At 41.1% G+C, this 19,888-nt stretch overlaps 1 protein-coding gene across 1 annotated transcript in view; it reads right to left on the bottom strand.

Annotated features, from left to right (window-relative positions):
- Window positions 1–18,044, bottom strand: part of POLB (DNA polymerase beta) — a gene marked incomplete at both ends in the record, with an annotated part of 40,156 nt that extends 22,112 nt beyond the window's left edge. The window contains 6 exons of the mRNA XM_080709824.1: window positions 1,080–1,129; window positions 4,770–4,828; window positions 5,885–5,959; window positions 11,966–12,032; window positions 17,687–17,744; window positions 17,984–18,044. Coding sequence (XP_080565950.1) covers window positions 1,080–1,129; window positions 4,770–4,828; window positions 5,885–5,959; window positions 11,966–12,032; window positions 17,687–17,744; window positions 17,984–18,044 — 370 coding nt within the window. The remainder of the gene's footprint in view (window positions 1–1,079; window positions 1,130–4,769; window positions 4,829–5,884; window positions 5,960–11,965; window positions 12,033–17,686; window positions 17,745–17,983) is intronic.
- Window positions 18,045–19,888: the final 1,844 nt, after the last annotated feature.

Here is a 19,888-nt window from a genome sequence, read left to right as displayed (position 1 = left end):
TCATTTTTTAATCTACAAAAGTTGTCTGAACATTGAATCATAAAGACTAAAAGTGACTTAGTTCTAATGTTCTTCTGTTTCTAGGTATGAGCCTTGTTGAAGAAAACAATGAGAAGTATGGTTCTAAAGCACTGCTGTAATCATGCTTAGAGTTACAAATATCTCCCACAGAAATCAGTAATGTGATTTGTATATAATGTGTATATATATATAAATATACATATATACACACACATGAAATGGAAATATTAAATTTATCAAGTTATATGTAATGATGCCATCAAGAAATACAACTGAATACTTTCAAGAGACCTACAATTTTATTTATTTTTTGTGTGTGGTACTAGGGATTGAACCCAAGGACTATACCCCAGCTACTCTGCCTCTGATCTACCCCTCTACCCAATTTTTTTGTTTTGAAACAGCATCTCACCAGGTTGCTGAGAGTCTCAGTATTTGCTAAGGTTGTCTTCCAACCGGCAATCCTCCTGTCTCAGTCTTCCAAGTGTACTGATATTACAGGTGTGCACCACCATGCCTGGCTTTTCTTTTCTTTTCTTTTTTAAAGGGGCCTTGCTATGTTGCCCAGGCTGGCCTCAAAGTCCAGAATTTGAGTGATCTTCCTGCTCAGCCTTCTTAGTAGCTGGGAATACAAGTGCGTGCCACTGTGCCTGGCCTGAAACCCCTCTAGCCAACACCTCACTCAGATAAACTGCATATACCATAAGCAGAAATGCACACACCCCTGTGAGATGTGATGGGAGAGTTCTTCTGCTAGATACGTGACTCACAAAAATTCTTAGCTTAGTGATTATTACTAATAAATAATGCCCATAAGAGCCAGTTACCATTTATAAGTACTTACCATGTATCAAGCACTCTATTAAGTGCTTTATACAAACCTAAAAATGTTTAAGATGGGACTATAAACTATAACCTATATCTACTCTCTATTAAAGTTAAAAAATATTTGTATTTACCAGTTAAGAATGTGTTTTCCAAGTCTGAGTTTATTAGAGTATAAATGGTCCTTCAGGACCATATTTAACCTGGAATTAGCAACCTAAGGTCATACTCACCTTCTAATGTTTTAATTCCTTCATCTACAAACTTCCTTGCAGCAGATGGACTACAAAGAAACACATGATCTCAATATTAGAAGAAACCTGGGATCTTTGCAGCAAATAACTATGTCTTCTGTTCTCAACCTAAAAAGCTACTATTAAGCTAAATAAGACCTTCTAAAATGTCTTAGGATTACTTAAGTAATGCTTAACTTTATTCAAAATAAGAAATTTTGAAGCTTCAATCACCAGGAATACAATTGTAAACTTGGACACAAAAAACATACCTAAGCAGCTAATTGCCATAATGTTCATGTACAGACATGGGCACTTGAAAACTGTTCACTCATTCAAGTATGATTTACCATGGTCCTATTATGTGCCAAATGCTATGCTGAAAATATGGAATAAATAAGACAAACAGAAGTCCTGGTGTTTCTGCTTACATTCCAATAGGGGCAGAGAGACAGTACATATACAAACAAGAAAAATACCCAGGTAGATAACTTAAAACAGTGACATGACAGAGTGACTGGGTTCTACGTTAGAATGGGTGATGAGCCAAGGCCTGAGATGATATGTAAGCTGAGATATGAATGACACAGAACCAGCTATCTGATGGATCAAGGGGAAAAAGCATTTCAGGGAAAGGCAACAATTAATCAAAGGCCCTGAAACTGGCATGAGTTTGGCTTGTTCAAGGAAAGAGAAAACCTAGTCAGGCATGGTGCTGCACACTTGTAATCCCAGTACTTGGGAAGCTGAGATAGGACTGCAGGTTCACAGCCAGCCTCCACTACTTAGTGAGGCCCTCTGCAACTTAGTGAAACACTGTTTGAAAATAAAAAATAAGAGCTGGCCTTGGTGGTGCATGCTTGTAAATTCCAGGACTTGGGAAGCTGAGACAGAAGAATTGCAGGTCCAAGGACAGCTGTAGCATAAAACAAACCGCCCACTGTGTGAATATCATAGTATTATCCTGTGGTATAGAAACTGGTACTGATGTTAGGAAAACAATGTGACAAAGAAAAAACAGAAATGAGCTGGGAGTCAGAAGATGCGGGTTCTCCTTCTGGCTCTGCCACATTTACTCACGTTCTGTACTCATTTCAATTTTTCCCCCACTAGAAAATGAAGATAATATAAAAAATGCTATAAAAATGCTTTTTCTTTTCTTTTTTTGCAGTACTGGGGTGGAAACTAAGGGCATTCTACCTTTGGGCTACACCCCCAACCCTGTATTTTATTCTTTTTATTTTGAAACAGGTTTTCACTAAGTTGCGGAAGGCCTCACTAAGTAGTTGAGGCTGGCTGTGAACTTGCGATCCTCCTATCTCAGCCTCTCAAGTACTGGGATTAAAAGTGTATACCACCATGCCTGGCTATGGCAAATACTTTCTAATGGAAATTTTAAAATGGCCTTGGGTCCCTCAAAAAGTCATGTTTATTTTCAATACACTGTGTTTAAGAATTTAATATAATTTAAACTGTGATCATTTAAACAGATAGTTGAGTCAGGTATGATGGCACACACCATAATCCCAGTGCTTGGGAGGCTGAGACAGGAGGAATGCAGGCTCAAAGCCAGCCTCGGCAACTTAGAGAGGCTCTCAGCAACTTAGCAAGACCCTGTTTCCGGATTTAAAAGAAATTAAAAAAGGGCTGGGGGTGTAGCTCAGAGGCAGAATGTCCCTAGGGTCAACCCCCAGCGTTAAAAAAAAAAAAAGGAGGGCTTTAACATTTCTTTTTCTTTATTTCTCTCTCTCTTTTTTTCTTTTGGTGGTACTTGAGATTAAACCTAGGGTGCTCTAGTTTTACGCTACACACCCAGCTCTTTTTATTTTTTATTTTGAAACAGGGTCACACAGCCATGCGTGGTGGTGCACATTTGTAATTTCAGTACTTGGGAGACTGAGACAGGAGGATGTAAGTTTATGGGCAGCCTCAGCAACTTAGGCCCTGTTTCAAAATAAAAAGTAAAACAGGGCCAGGATGTAGCCTAGAGGTACAGCGCCTCCCGGTTCAATCCCTCATACAAAAAAACGATTCGGCAAACTGCTTAAACTGGGCTCAAAACTGTGATCCTCCTATTTCAGTGTCCCAAGTCCTAGGATAAAAGGTGTGTGTCACCATGCCAGGTATCATTATTTCAAAGTTAATCTTTCTTTTGTCCAGTTCAACGAAAGCCCCTTTGGTACTAACTCAATTTTTTTTTTTTTAACTGTGTGGTACTGGGGATTGAACCCAGGGGCATTCTACCTCCAAACTATACCCCTAGCCCTATTTTTATTCTTTATTTTTGGAACAGGTTCTCACTAAGTTGCAGAGGGTCTCACTAAGTTGCAAAGGGCCTCACTAAGAAGCTGAGGCTGGCCTGTGATCCTTTTGTCTGTTTCCCAAATACTGGGATTACAAGCATTTGTCACCACATCCAGCTTAACTAAAAATTTTAAGATAAAGATTCCTCATTACAAAATGCCTGAGTACTTAGGAGAATGTAACAGGAGGATTGAAGATTTGAGGATAGCCTCAGCAATTAGTAATACTCTCATCAACCTAGCGAGGTCCTGTTTTTTTTTTGTGTAGTACTGGGATGGAACCCAGGGCCATTCTACCTCTGAGCTATACCCCAGGCCCTATTTTTTATTCTTTATTTTGAAACCAGGTCTCACTGAGTTGCAAAGGGCCTCACTAAGTAGCTAAGGCTGGCTTTGAACCTGTGTGATCCTCCTGTCTCAGCTTCCCAAATGCTGGGATTACAAGTGTGTGCCACCAAGCCTGGCTTGTGAGGCCCTGTTTTTAAAATAAAAATAAAATAGGGCTGGGGGTATAGCTCAGAAGTAGAATGCCCCTGAATTCAATCCCCAGTAAGAACAACAAAAATCCTGAGTGTGCCAGGCATGTGGCGCACACTAGTAATTCCAGTACTTGGGAGGCTGGGACAGGAGGATCATAGGTTCGCACCCAGCCTCAGCTACTTAGTGAGGCCTTCTGCAACTTAGTGAGACCCTGTTTCAAAATAAAAAATAAGGCTGGGATATAGTTTGGGGTTAGAAGGCCCCTGGGTTCAATCCCCAGTACCACACACACATACCTATTAACACAAAAAAAATCTGAGTGCTGCTGGGTGTGGCAGTGCACGCTTGTAATTCCAGCATTTGGGAGGCTGAGACTGGAGGACTGTGGCTTGAGGACAGCCTCAGCTACTTAGTGAGGCTTTCTGCAACTTAGTGAGACCCTGTTTCAAAATAAACAATAAAAAATAGGACAGGGGGTGTAGCTCGGAGGTCAAATGCCCCTGGGTTCCATCCCCAGACCTGAAGAAAAAAAAAAAAAAAGAAAAATCCTGAGTGCTTGTTGGAAATTGATAAGGTACTAGGAAGAAAAAGGCTCAATGCTCAGAGAAACAAGAGACAATCTGGCAAGGGCACTGAGATGTACCAGCAAGTGCTGGAGGAGTTCAGAGGAAGGGATGTTTTTGGCAGGAGAATCAAAGTGGGTCATGAAGAAGACAACACTGCCCTTAATAGGGACTTTTACAGTAGAGGCAGCATGGGAAGGAGCTATGGAAGGATGAACCAGATGGGCAAAAGTAAAGAGGTAAAGAAGTAGAGCATTTGAAAGGAAACAGCATATAATTTTGTTTGGCTAACACTAAAAATAAAACTGATCTATGACTGTGTATATGTAAAAATTAGTTCTTACCCAATGCCGCTGACTCGAGTCAGGAAATTGATAGATGAACTTGTATCATCCTGCCGAATCTAAGAAGAAAAAAAAAAGTCTAACAATGATTAAGGAATGCTTTGAGGACTTAAATGATCGTATGAGAAATACAACAGAGCCGGGCGTGGTGGCCCATGATTGTAATCCCAGCACTTGGGAGGCTGAGACAGGAGGATCACACAGGTTCGAAGCCAGCCTCAGCTAAGGCTCTCAGCAACTTAGTGAGACCTTGTTTCCAAATAAAGTAGAAAATAGGTCTGGGAGTACACCATCATGCCTGGCTAATAAGTAAAAATTTTACAGATGATTAATATTTTTATTGTTTTATTTTTGGTACTAGGAATTGAACCCAGGGGCATTCTAACTCTGAGCTCTGAGCTCCACTCCCAGCCCTTTTTATTTTGAAAGGGCGTATCACTAAATTGCTGAGGATCTAAGTTTCTAAAGCTCTCCTTGAATCTGTACTGTCTCAGCCACCCAAATACTAGGATTACAGGCATGCACCATCATTCCTGGACACAATGTTAATTTTTTGTGTGTACCGATTTTCTTATTTTGAAACAGGGTCTCACTATGTTGTGCAGGGCCTCACTAAATTGATGAGGCTGTCTGTGAACCTGTAATCCTACTGTCTCACCTTCCCATGTACTGGGATTCCAAGTGTATACCACCACATCCAGCCAAAATTAATATTTTTAAAAATAGAATACTGAAAGCCATAAAGTCCATTCATTTCTTTTCCTTCTGAGTCACACTAGAGTAAGTGACATCAATCACCCTGCAAGGATGTGACCTGATTGTTGCCATAAAAATACAAAGTAATCGCGCCAGGTGTGGTGGCACATGCTTGTAGTCCCAGCATTCGGGAGGCTGAAACCAGAGGATCATGGTTCGTGGACAGCCTCAGCTACTTAGTGAGGCCCTCCACAACTTAGTGAGACCCTGTTTCAAAAATAAAGAATAAAAAATAGGGCAGAGGGTATAACTCAGAGGTCAAATGTCCCTGGGTTCCACCCCCATAACTGCAAACAAAACAAAACAAAACAAAAACAACAAAGTAAGCAAATAAGCAAGCAAATAAGTTAAAATTTTACCTTTTCCAGTTTTCGCAATTTTCCAGTTGCTAAAAACTCATCAATCTTTTCAGCAATTTTTGTTCCTACTCCAGGCTGTACAGAAAAGTATAAATGTAAAAGTCATATATAGTGCTTACCAAATCACTTAAAAAGTAGACAAAGAAAATAGATTATCTTATGACAAATTTTGAAATAAAGGGCAGAATATAACCCCAGTAATAATTACTCCAAGAGGCAAAAATCTTTAAACAACTGGCAAATGGGACACTTTAATAAAACAAATTTTTTTTGGTACTGTGGATTGAACTCAGGGGCAGTCTACTTCTGAGCTACATCCCTCCTCTCCAGCCCTATTTTATTTTTTATTTTGAAACAGAGTATCACTAAGGTGCAGAGCTTGCTAAATTGCTGAGGTTGGCTGCAAATCTGTGATCCTCCTGTCTCAGCCTCCCAAGTACTAAGATTAAAGGCATTTGATACCACACCTGGTTTTAATAATTCTAAATGACTCTTGCTTGTTTAAAATTAAATTTTAAGGTAGAAAATATAGTTACATGAAGACTCTTAAAATCACCTTTCAATCTCATTGCCCAGAAAATTAAAGACACCTATAAAGTGATGAAGTCATTTATTCTCCTATGTATCATTTGATTTCTTTTCTACTTATGAACATATGTACATATGTATAATTTTTTTTGGTACTGAGAACTAAGCCTAGAGGCATTCTACTCCAAGTTATACCCAGACCGATTTTATTTTTTATTTGGAAACAGGGTTTTACTAGGTTGCTGAGAGCCTCACTAAAATTGCTGAGGCTGTCCTCAAACCTGTGATCCGGTCTCAGCCTCCCAAGTACTAGGATTACAAGTGTGCGCCACCACGCCCAGGTATATGTATATTCTTCTTAATAAATTATGAACTAATTATATCAATCAATAAATATAACAAAAGTATCTTTCTCGACTGCACAGTATATCATATGAATATACAATTTACTTAACAACCTACTTGTTAACAAAAGGTTTCCAATTATTTGCTCTGTGTGTGTGTTACTAGGGATTGAACCTAGGGGCATTCTACCTCTAAGCTACACTCTTAGCCATATATTTTAGTTTTATTTTGAAACAGAGTCTCACTATTTGCTGTGCCTGTTCTCAAACCTGTTATCCTCTTGTTTCAACATCCCAAGTACTGGAATTACAGTGTGTGCCACCACACCCAGTTAATTATTTGCTATTATAACTATACTGTCATGAACTCTCTTTAGAATAATGGTTCTCAAGTTTTGCTTACACTAGCATCACCTGTGGGACTTGGCAAAGTGCAAAATGCCAAGTCCCACCTCAGAATTTTTTGTTATGTTGGAGTTAGGGCAAGAGGCCAAGAAATTGCATCTCTAAGTCCCCAGTGTAGCCACCACAGGCTAAAAACCACTGCTCTAAAACCACACAGTCCAACATGGTACACAAGGCACATGTGACAATTTAAGTTCAATTAAGATGTAAAAATTTTCAGTTGCTTTAGCCACATTCCAAGAACTCAACGACCAAATGTGGTTTGTGGATGCCACGTTGGACAGCACTGCTCTCAAATGTAAACCAACTCAGCAAAGGTCTTGTTGTCTTCTGCATTTTCCCTAGTGCCTGGCACAGAGGTTTTGATTCTGAGTTGATGAGTCCTTGCATCCACATAACCCTACTGGTCTCCTTGGGATAAAGTCCTCATAGTGGAATTACTAGGTTAAGAGACATACGCATTCCGGCAACATTCTGCTCAATGATCCTTCAGAAATGCTCTCACAGTCAATGTAGCCTTAAGCAGTAAATGTCATTTTTTCACATTTTTGTCCACATTTATACAATATTTGATAATCAAGTGCTAGGCACTATGTGACATCTTGCTTACATTTCCAACTTTATTAGTTGGAAACTAATTAGCCGAACTTTTTTCACATTTATTAGTCTGTTTTCATTAAACATTTAAGATGCATTCTACCTCTGAGATACACCTCCAGCCCTATTTTATTTTTATTTGGAAAGAGGCATTGGCTAAGTTGTTGAGCATCTCACTTAGTTGCTGATGTTGACCTAGAACCTATGATCCTTCTATTTCAGCCTCCCAAGTACTAGGAGTACAGGAGCGCAGCACCACTCATTCTATATTCTTGATTTACTTAATGTTTAATAAATATACCAAAACCATTGCATGTGTATTCAAGTTTGAAAAGAGCAATAACCAAGTAGAAATGAACAAAAGATCTGGGAAGATCAGAAAGTGAAAACTGCTCAGATTTCCATTTCCTATATTAAATGATAAAAAGGCAAGGATTTTTCCTTTATGGATAGTGCTACAATAATTTTAACCAGTAACATATTGACCTCAAGCAATTTATTCTTTATTTTTATTTATTTATTTTTTGTGGTACTGGGGATGGAACCCAGGGGCATTCTACCTCCAAGCGACAACCCCAGCCCTATTTTTTATTCTTTTTTTTTTTTTTTTTTTTTTTTTGCAGGTCTGGGGATGGAGCCCAGGGGCATTCGACCTCCAACCTACACCCCCTGCCCTGTTTTTTATTTTATTTATTTATTTATTTTTTGGTGGTACTGGGGTTCCTGGAAACCCTTCTACCTTGAGGCTACACTCCCAGACACCTACTTTTTATATTTTTATTTGGAAACAGGGTCTCTTAAGTCAGTGAGGCTGGCTTCAAACCTGCGCTATCCTCCTGTCTCTGCCACCCAAGTGTGGGGATTACAAGTGTGCACCACCATGCCCAGCTTCAACGTCAAGCAATTTAGATACAGGTCAGACCCTTTATTTTGAAACAGGGTCTCACTGAGTTCCAAAGGGCCTCACTACATAGCTGAGGCTGGCCACGAACCTGTATCCTCCTGTCTCAACCTCCCAAATATTAGGATTACAAGCATGCACCACCATGCCCAGCTTCAACGTCAAGCAATTTAGATACAGGTCAGACCCTTTTTAAAATTTGTTTTTAAACAGGGTATTCTAGGTTGCTGAGAGACTTGTTGTATTGCTGCAATCCTCCTGTTTCAGCCTCTAAGGTACTGAGATTATAGATGTGTGCCACCACACTCAGCCCCAGCTTAAAGAATAAAAGGCAAACAATTCATCCCAGAAACTTCAGATTTCTAGAATTATTGAGAAGCACTCATACGAGCTAGAGAGTAGGCCTGTGATTTTTTTTTTTTTTTTTTTTTTTTTTTTTTTTTTTTTTGGTGGTACTAGGGAATTGAACCCAGAGACATTCTACCTCAGAATTATACCCCAGCCCTATTTTTTATTCTTTATTTTGAAACAGAGTCTCACTAAGTTGCAGAGGGCCTCACTAAGTAGTTGAGGCTGGCTGCCAACTTGTGATCCTCCTGACTGAGCCTCCCAAATGCTGGGATTACAAGCGTGCGTACTGGGGGTGGAACCCAGGGGTCTGGGCTACACTCCCAGACCTATTTTATACTTTATTTGGAAACAGGGTCTCACTAAGTAGCTGAGTTTGGCTTTGAACCTGTGTGATCCTCCTGTCTCAGCCTCCCAAGTGCTAGAATTACAAGTGCCACCATGCCTGGCTCTAATGATGACATTTTTATGTTAAGTCTAGCCTAATGGAAAAGGCTGAGAATTTTTTTTTTTTTTTTTTTTTTTTGGTACTAAGGATTGAACCCAGGGGCGTTCTACCTCTGAACTACATCCTAAGCCATATTTTTTATTCTTTATTTTGAAACAGCATCTCACAAAGGTGCAGAGGGCCTCACTAAGTAGCTGGGGCTGGCTGTGAAACTGTGATCCTCCTATCTCAGCCTCCCAAATACTGGGATTACAAGTATGTGTCACCATGTCTAGTGATCAGAGCTTTTCAAAAGTCTTTCTCTAATAAATGAGCAAGCTATTTGTAATAAGCAGAAGAAAGGAAGTTCAGTACTGATAAAGGGGAACCGAATAGAAGCAGAAGTAGTTTCTGAGGTTAACACTGTGCCAGTTCACTAAGACAAAAACTCAAGATGAGAAAGTCTAATGTATTTATAACTTAGTTAGCTTCTGTATTTGAGGAAGATATACTAATGCTGAGAACTGGTTATGGCACAAAGAATTTAAAATGTATATACTGAGTCAGGCATGGTGCACACACCTGAAATTCTAGTACTTTGGCGGCAGAGTACTAGAAGGATTCCTGTTTCAGAGGTAGAATGTCCTTTGGTTCAATCCCCAAAACACACACACACACACACACACACACACACACACACACACACACACACACCCTATATACCCCAGGCATGATGGCACACATCTGCAACCCTGGTACTTAAGAGGCTGAGATAGGAAGATCACAGGTTCAAAGTCAACCTCAGCAATTTAGCAGGGCCATCAGCAACTTAGTGAGACCCTGTTTCAAAATAAAAAATAAAATAGGGCTGGGGGATGTAACTTGGAGGTAGAATGCCTCTGGGTTAAATTCTCAGCACCATACAAAAATAAATATAATAAAAATAAAAGCTATATATCAGAGCATAATTTTATTAACAAACTCAAGGTTAAGATGTAGCACATGATTAATGTGGGAATTTCTTATTCAATCAGAAGATGTACAAGATTCATGATCATGTTATGATTTTGAAGGATAAAAAGGTAAGGGCAGTCATAGTTCCTATTCAAGGCTCTCATGAGAAAGTTAAGGATGATCAAATGTCAGTACTTAAATTCTAGAGGACTTTTGTGGAACCCAAGTAAGTAAAGAACAGTCCATGGAGGTGAAAACTATCAGGATCTAGACAAGCCAAAGCCATGTTAATTTGAGTTATTTTTTTTGTGTGTGGTACTGGGGTTCCTGGAAGCTCTTCTACCTCCGGGCTACACTCCCAGACCTATATTTACATTTTTATTTGGAAACAGGGTCTCCTAAGCCAGTGCGCGCGGCTGGCTTCGAACCTGCGCGATCCTCCTAGATCTGCCTCCCAAGCGCGGGGATGACAAGCGTGCACCACCGCGCCCAGCTTTAATTTGGTTTTATTTTTTACAAAAAGATAAATTTAAGCAGCTTTGAATACTTTAATGTGGTTAAAATGAGAGAAAACAATCCAACTATCAACAGGTTGACCTTTCTAGGATGTCTTAGTGAAATTATTAAAAATTACCAAGATACAGGGGGTGGTGGCACATGCTTGTAATCCCAGCATTCGGGAGAATGAGCTACTTAGTGAGGACCTCTGCAATTTAGTGAGATCCTGTTTCAAATTAAAGAATAAAAAATAGGGCAGGGGGTGTAGCTTGGAGGTCAAACGTCCCTGGGTTCCATCCCCAGACCCGCAAAACAAAAACAAACACACAAAAACAAAATCAAGAAATGTGATCCTCTAGAAATCATGACACTTCTAGCGTATACAAATTGATGCAAATTACAGAGAACAGAGCTACCATAATATAAAAGAGGCTTAGTCATGTGCTTATTTGTAGGTAAGATCTCTTCAGAGAACACTAACTCACATAACTGGATCAGAGAGGGATAGATCGGGACCAGATATGCTAGTACCACTCTGCCACAACACTCCTAAGGACACAAACTCAAAGCAGAATTCAGTGATAAGAGTGGGTGCATGTAGCCAGGTGTGGTGGCGCACGCTTGTAATCCCAGCATTTGGGAGGCTGAGACAGGAGGATCACAGTTCACAGACAGCCTTAGCTACTTAGTGAGGCCCTTTGCAACTCAGTGAGACTCTGTTTCAACATAAGGAATTAAAAAATAGGGCTGGGGGTGTAGCTCAGAGGTAGAGTGCCCCTGGATTCCATCCTCAGTACCAAAAAAAAAAAAAAAAAAAAAAAAAGAGTGGGTGTATGTACATATGGCTAAGTAGAAAAGAAAATTATAAAATTATGATTACATATCCACCTTATTCTAAATAAAAAATTTTGAGTTTGAAAAGCATACTTAAAACTGCACTAATTTGACTCCAAGAAATCAAGAGCAGTGAATTCTGCCTGTGTGGTTAAGGATAGCTTCAAACAGCTAAGTTTTGTATCATGGGAACTTACCAAATTTGTACAAGTGCAAATTTCAATCAATGTGCTTACTAAACTTACCAATTTCTTAGCTTCAGCTCCACTCTTTATTTTGTGTGGGTACTTTGCTATAACAGATGCTGCTTTTCTACAGGGAAAAAAGGGGGGGACCAATTAAAAATCCAACAAGGCCTTAATTTTTTCTTAAACTGGAATACACATACAAGTAAACATCCACCTTATACTTTTAGCAAGATGACTAATTTTCCACTCCCATGTAAAACTTGAAATTTAGATAGCTGACAGACAACCTGCTATATCTTCTTAAAGTATCTTGAAATTCTTCACATATAAAGACAATTTAAACTGGGCATGTAACACTAGAGAGATTCAGGACATCAACAGTCTCCTTTTATGAAACTAAGTGGAAAATATTATTTGGACTCTTTTTTTAATAGCTGATTTTATAAACTGTTCATAATTCTTTCATAAAAATGTACCACTATGACCTGGGTATGGTGGCACTTGCCTGTAAAACCAGTACTTGGGAGCTGAGACAAGGGGGATCAAAGGTTTGCCCTCAGTGAGGCTCTTAGCAACTTAGTGAGACCCTGTTTTAAAGTAAAAAAATAAAATAAGGCTGGGGTATAGCTCAAAGGTAGAATGTTTCTGGGTTCAATCCTCAATTTAAAAAAATGTAGCCAGGCATGGTGGCACATGCTTGTAATCCCAGTACTTAGGAGGCTGAGACAGGAGGGTCACAGGTTTGCGCCAAGCCTCAGCTACTCAGTGAGGCCCTCCACAACTTAGTGAGACCCTGTTTCAAAATAAAGAATTAAAAAATAGGGTTGGGGGTGTAGCTCGGAGGTAGAATGCCTCTGGGTTCAATCCCCAGTACTGCAAAAAAAAAAAAAAAAAAAGCACTACCATAATATAACATTTGAATTGTTAGATACCAAATTTACATAGGGATGGCTACTTTAAAATGCATGACTAAAACTGGGCATGGTGGTGCACACTTGTAATCCTAGTACTTGGGAGGTTGAGACAGGAGGATTCCAGTTTGAGGTCAGTCTCAGCCCTCCACAACTTAGTGAGACTTTGTTTCAAAACAAAGAATAAAAAAATAGGGCTTGGGGTGTAGCTTGGGCATAGAATGCCCCTGGGTTCAATCTTTCCCCCATACCACACAGATACACAAATAAAATAAGCATGACTTCAAGTTGCATTTCCCTATGTCTTTTTTTTTTTTTTGTGGTACTGGATGGAACCCAGGGGTATTCTACCTCCAAGCTATAATTTTTATTCTTTTATTTTGAAGCAGGGTCTCACTAAATTGCAAAGGACCTCACTAAGAAGCTGAGACTGGCCCCCAAACCTGAGATTCTCCTGTCTCAGCTTCCTAAGTAATGGAATTGCAAGCATGCGCCACAACACCCAGCTTCATTTCCCTGTCCTTTTTTTTTTTTTTTTTTTTTTGTGGTACTAGGGGTGGAACCCAGAGGCTTTCTACCTCTGGGCTATACTCCCAGACCTATTTTATACTTTATTTGGAAACAGGGTCTTACTAATATGCTGAGAGCCTCACTAAGTATCTGAGGCTGGCTTCGAACCTGTGTGATCCTCCTATCTCAGCCTCCCAAGCGCTGGGATTACAGGCATGAACCACCACGCCCAGCTTCCCTATGTCTTTATATAAGTTTTCTTTCTTTGTTTTTTTTTTTTTTTTTTTTTTGTAGTTGTTGTTTGTGGTACTGGGGGTGGAACCTAGGGGCACTCTATTACTGAGCTACACCCCCAGCCTTTAATTTTTATTTTGAAACTGTCTCATTAAGTTGCAGAGGTGGCCTTGAACTACTTTCAATCCTCCTGTCTCAGACTCCTAAGTACTGAAATTACAGGCATGTATCACCATGCCCTGCTTCAGTTTTTTAAAAAATTGCTTAAAATTTCAGTTCAGCGTAAAGCATTAACCAGTGACACTTGTCCAACTCTCCACATATCCAGTTCAGCAATCTAGTGACAGATTAGGTACACCTTAGGAGCTCTCAGAGGGTATCCTGTCTACAATTTCAATACTAAATGTAGTTTAGAATTGATGCTGATAAAAAAGCAATAGTGCAGCTAACTCTAAAACATAAATATTGAATAATCTTTGAAACTTGGGATTTTTTACTCATTCTAGGACATGCCTTAGGTTTAGATTTGGAATTTAACTTCTCTTATTAGCATATGACTGATGAAGAGTCTCAAAAGGATATAAGGTAGGAAGCAGGCTAAGGGCAGTTTACGAAAAGGATTATTTTAGGAAAGGCAAATTGTTCCAGATAATTGGCACTGAGGGACCAAGCCAGAAAAGGAAGAAGGATTTGATCATGAAAGGCCTTTTTGTATACCCTGATGTATTTATACTTTTTCAAGGGAAAGAGAAAATATTTAATTATTTGATATGGGAAAATATTAAGGTTAGAGAAGAATAATTTGTTCACAATCAAGAGAAATATGTAACAGGGTATCAGAGTAACTGATACCCTGCAGTGATAGTAGGGGATTACTTGCTTTTCCAGACTTATTTCCCACTCATACCCCTTAAGAAAAATGAATTACTGACTTGTAGAAATGTCACATTCTTTCATGTCACAAGGCCTTGCCACACTTTGTATTCTGTGTCTAGATTGCTCTTCCTCTCTCTTAACCCCTGAAGAGATCCTTCACGACTAATCCTCTCTCTCTAAAGACTACTGGGAGCCTGAGTATCTCTATGACTTCTACATGATCAAGGTATCGATGACACTCTAATTGCTTTACACAGAAAGTCATAAAAAAGCACCAGATGTGGTGGCTCATGACTATAATCTCAGTACTTATGAGACAGGATGATCATAGGTTCAAGGCCAGCTTCAGCAACTTAGCAAGACCCTGTTTCAAAAAGAAAAAAAATAAGCCTGAGTCCCCCAGGTTTAATCCCAGTACAACAAAAAGAAAAAGAAAAAGAGAAAGTCATATGCAGTAATGAAAGGAAAAATATAATTAATTTTGGAATATGTTGAGTGGGAAGGGAAAAAACCTGCAGAAAAGCTCAATCAGACAGAGCTTTGGAGTCACTGACCTGAGTGGTATTCAAAACCAAGAAAGGAGCCGGGAATGGTGGCACACTCTTGTAATCCTAGCATTTGGGAGGCTAAGACAGAAGGATCACGATTTGAGGACAGCCTCATCTACTATAGTGAGTATAGTGAGGTCTTTTGCAACTCAGTGATATGATACCCTGTTTCAAAATAAAGACTAAAAAAAAATATGCCTGGGTATGTAGCTTGGAGGTTGAATGTCCCTGGTTCCATCTCCAGTGCCACACACACACACACACAAAAAAAAAAAAAAAAAAAAAAAGAAGAAGAAAAGAAAAAAAAAGGGAAAGGTTGAAAGTAAGGAAGAAGGGCCACAGACAGACTTCTAGAAACTAACACAAGTAAAAGCTAAGACAAATGAGGAAATGAAAGAACAGAGAGGCTGGGTACAGTGGGGCACACTTGTAATCCCAGTATTGAGAGGCTGAGACAGGAGGATCACAGGTTCTTGGCTAGTCTCAGCTTAGTGAGACCCTGGTTCAAAACAGAGTATAAGCCAGGCGTGGTGGCGCACGCTTGTAATCCCCGTGTTTGGGAGATGGAGACAGGAGGATTGCGCAGGTTTGAAGCCAGCCTCGCTGGGTTAAGAGACCCTGTTTCCAAATAAAATATATATATAAAAAAATAGGTCTGGGAGTATAGCCCGTAGGTAGAAGGATTCCATCCCCAGTACCACCAAAATAATAAATAAATACATAAATAAAATAAAACAAAACAGAGTATAGCTGGGCATGGTGGCGCACACATGTAATCCCTGCACTTGGGAGGCGGAGACAGGAGGATTGCACAGGTTCGAAGACAGCCTCAGCTGGCTTAAGAGACCCTGTTTCCAAAAAAAATAGGTCTGGGAGTGTAGCCCGGAGGTAGAAGGCCCCTGGGTTCCATCCCCAGTACCACCAAAAAACACAAAACAAACAAAGAAAAAAGAGTATAAAAATAGGACTGAGGATATAGCTCAGAGGCAGAATGCCCCTGGGTTCAATCGCCATTACCATAAAAAAAAAAAAAGAAACAAGAAAAAAGAGAGGGAGTGACATTAGGCATAGTCAAAGGAAAGACTTTCATGGGGTAAGCTACTGGTGGATGCCCCTGAAGGTCCAATAAGGTGAGATGCAAGTCAGGCGTGGTGGTGGTCTACTCCTGTAATCCCAGCACTTGGGAGGCTGCAAGATTCTACACAGCCTCAGCAACATAGAGAGACTCGCAGCAACTTAGTGAGACCCTGTCTCAAAACAAAAAACAAAGGGCTAGGGATGTAGCTCGGAAATAATGCCCCCTGAATTAAATACCCAGTACCACACACAAACAAAAATTAGTTGCAGGTGAGGGCATTTTAGTATTGGCGGGATCAAAATTATACTGCAGTGACATAGGAATGACTACAGACAAATGAGGAAGTCAAGGCATGGAACAAAGATTATTTGAAAATAACTTTAACATAAGAAAAGATAAATTACTGTCTAGAGGAAAGATTGCATTGTTTTCCTTTTTTTTTTTTTTTAAGTACTGGAGATTGAAACCCGGGGGAATTCTACCTTTGAACTACACTTGTAGCCCTTTTCATGTTTTTTAATTTTGAAATAGGGTCTCATTAAATTGCTGAGGGCCCTACAATACTGAGGCTGGCCTCGAACCTGTGACCCTTCTGTTATAGCCTCCCAAGTACTGGGATTAAAGGGATGTGCCATCACACCTGACTTGTTTTTGCTTCTAAGAGCTGAGGGGTTAGGTGTGGCTGTGCACTGCCTGTAACACCAGTACTTGTGAGGCTGAGAAAGGAAGATCACAGGTTTGAAACCAGTGTGTAGTAAATTAGCAAGATCCTATTTCAAAATTTAAAAATTTTATAAAGGGCTGGAGATATAGTAACTCAGGGGTAGGACCCTTCTGGGTTCAATCACAAGTGCCACGAAAGCACTTGGAGACTTGGGCATGATTATAGGCTAAAGCGTAGAAGCAGATGAATGTAGGAAGTATCTAAAATGAGACCCCTCGTGGGGCGCAGTGGCTCACGCTTGTATTCCCAGTGCTTGGGAGGTTGAGACAGGAGGATCACACAGGTTCAAAGCCAGCCTCAGCTACTTAGTGAGGCTCTCAGCAACTTAGTGAGACCCTGTTTCCAAATAATATATAAAAATAGGTCTGGGAGTATAGCCTGGAGGTAGAAAGCCTCTGGGTTCCACCCCCAGTACCACACACACAAAAATAAAATAGGTCTGGGAGTATAGCCCGGAGGTAGAAAAGCCCCTGAGTTCCACCCTCAGTACCACACACACAGAATAAAATAAGACCCCTGATGATGGACAAGGACAGGATCTCATGAGGGTGACAGGTGACAGACTCAGCCACAAACCAGATGGATCTGATTCCTTGCCATCTGTTTCACAGTACAGACCTTATCTGCTGTCTTTCATTATGGTTTAAAAATCACTGCACTTCGAAATAATCCCTCTTACTCTACATCTATATTCAATCAGAACTGGGAATTTATCTGAACTGGTTTACAGAACTCTGCCCAAATTCTTTTGGAAATACTAAGGCAGCACTCTGTTCTTGCCTTTTTTCTGCCCTTGCAGATGGTCCAACGAGCCACTAGACTTCAGTCCTGTTAACTGCTACACGAAACAGGGGTACCCCAGAACGCATGCTAGCAAAGAACGCTGCACTGTCCCACCTGTAAGCATTGTACTTGTGGATAGCCTGGCTCACGTTCTTCTCAAAGTTGGCGAGTTCTGAAAAGACAAGGAGAGGCTCGGTGAACAGGAACCACGAAAAAACGAGCACAAGCGAACTGAATTCCCTGGGAAGGCTAAGGCAGCCCCCGGAGGCCAGTGGCCACCCGCTCCGGGCAAAGGCTGCCCGCGCGATGCCCCAGGAGTGCCCGGCAGGACTGACAGCCGCCGGCCGCGGCCCCGCGGAGAGCCCACCCCGCCGCCGGCAGGAGGAGCGCGAGCGGGCGGCGCGGACGCACCCGTGAGCATGTCGGTGATGCCCCCGTTGAGCGTCTCCTGCGGCGCCTTGCGTTTGCTCATGGTGGCCCGCACCGAGGGCCCGGGCGTCCGGAGCCTGGGCCCGGCCCTTCCCAGCCTCAGGAGGGACAGACAAGGAGCCAGCAGCGAGACTACCGAGCGGTGCCACCGACCAGCAGCACCACAATGGCTGCCTCTGACAGGGGGCGCGGCGCGGCGCGCGCGGTGACGTCACGCGCAGGCGGCGGGGGCGGGGCCAGAGCGCGGCCGGCGGCGGAGGGGACCGCCGAGGGGGCGCCTGAGGGCCGGGGCCCATTTACAATCCCAGGGGTTCCTGTGGGGAGACCTGGAATCCTAACCAAAGGGATTGTATCTGTTTCCTAATGTTTCTCTGGAATCTTCTCCCTAGGAAGGAAAAGTAGGAGTTCAAGTGTAGTTCTGAGATATATAAAATGGCGGGTTGGGGAATAGAATTCTGAAGATGTAGTTATTGAGCGTCTGTTTTGTGTGTAAGAGGCAACACAGACATAGTGGTGCACGCCTGTAATCCCAGTGTTTGGCAGGCTGAGACAGGAGGATCTAGTAATTTAGTGAGCCTGTCAACCTAGCAAGACCCTGTTTCAAAAGAGGGGGCATAAAGGGGGCAGGGAGTAAAATGCCCCCGAGTTCTATTGCCAGTAACACACACACACACACACACACACACACACACACACACACACACACACCTAGTGTTTTTAAAAATAAACATTTTGGGAATCCATTTCTAACTTTCTAATTCAGTTTTCTTTGTTTCTTTCTTTATTGTGGTACAGAGAAAGGAACTCTGGGGCATTCTACCTCCAAGCTACACTCCCAAGCCCTGCTTTTCAGTCTTAATAATAATATTATATAATATAATATTATATATTTATATAATATATAATTATAATTAATATATAATTATATATAATATATACTTATATAATAATATTATTTCTGGCAGTAGTGGGGATGAAACCCAGGGGCATTCTACCTCCGAGAGACATTCCCAGCTCTATTTTTTAATTCATTTTTGAAAGAGGTCTCACTGAGTTGCAAAGGGCCTGGGTAAGTAGCTGAGGCTATCTGTGAGCCCAGATCCTCCTCTCTCAGCCTCCCAAATGCTGAGATTACAAGCATGCGCCACCACGCCCGGCCTCTAATTCAGTTATTTTAAAATTTCCATTATTTTTTTATTTCAATGCTTTTACTTTAGGTAAAAATAGTTTATTAGGACGGTATGGTTGTGTGTGTGTGTGTGTGTGTGTGTGTGTGTGTAATTTTATATATTTTGTGGTACTGGAGATTCACTTTTGGGCATTCTACTTCTGAGCCACACTTCCAGTCCTATTTTATTATTTTTTAAAATGATTGATTGATTGTGGTACTGGGGGTGGAACCCAGGGGCATTCTACCTCTGAGCTATACCCCCCACGCTATTTTTTATTCTTTATTTTGAAACAGGGTCTTACTGAGTTGCAAAGGGCCTAAGTAGCTGAAGCTGTCCTTGAACTGCGATCCTCCTGTCTCAGCCTCCCAAATGCTGGGATGATAAGTGTGTGCCACCACGCCCAATTTTATTTTTTATTTTGAAACTGGGTCTTACTAAGTTACCAGGTGCTGGCCTCAAACCTTCTGTCCTCCTATCTCAGACTCTCAAGTTCTATGTTACAGGTATGTGCCATCACACCTGGGGTTTCTCGCTGCCTTTTGAAAATCAATAACCAAATCCAAGGAAACTGATCAGTTCTTTTTTTCTCATCTTAGCCTGCATTTGGTCCACTTAACCAGTGTCTCTGGCTAATCACTTGTTTTCAATGAGTTTCTAAGCTACAAGTGTTCTGTGTTGCTCCCCCTCCTTTCCGGCCACTTCCCAGGGGTCCCTG

The sequence above is a fragment of the Muscardinus avellanarius genome (assembly GCF_963383645.1).
Source record: "Muscardinus avellanarius genome assembly, chromosome: 14".
Classification (NCBI taxonomy): Eukaryota; Metazoa; Chordata; class Mammalia; order Rodentia; family Gliridae; genus Muscardinus; species Muscardinus avellanarius.
This window is presented reverse-complemented; position numbering and strand designations above follow the sequence as displayed.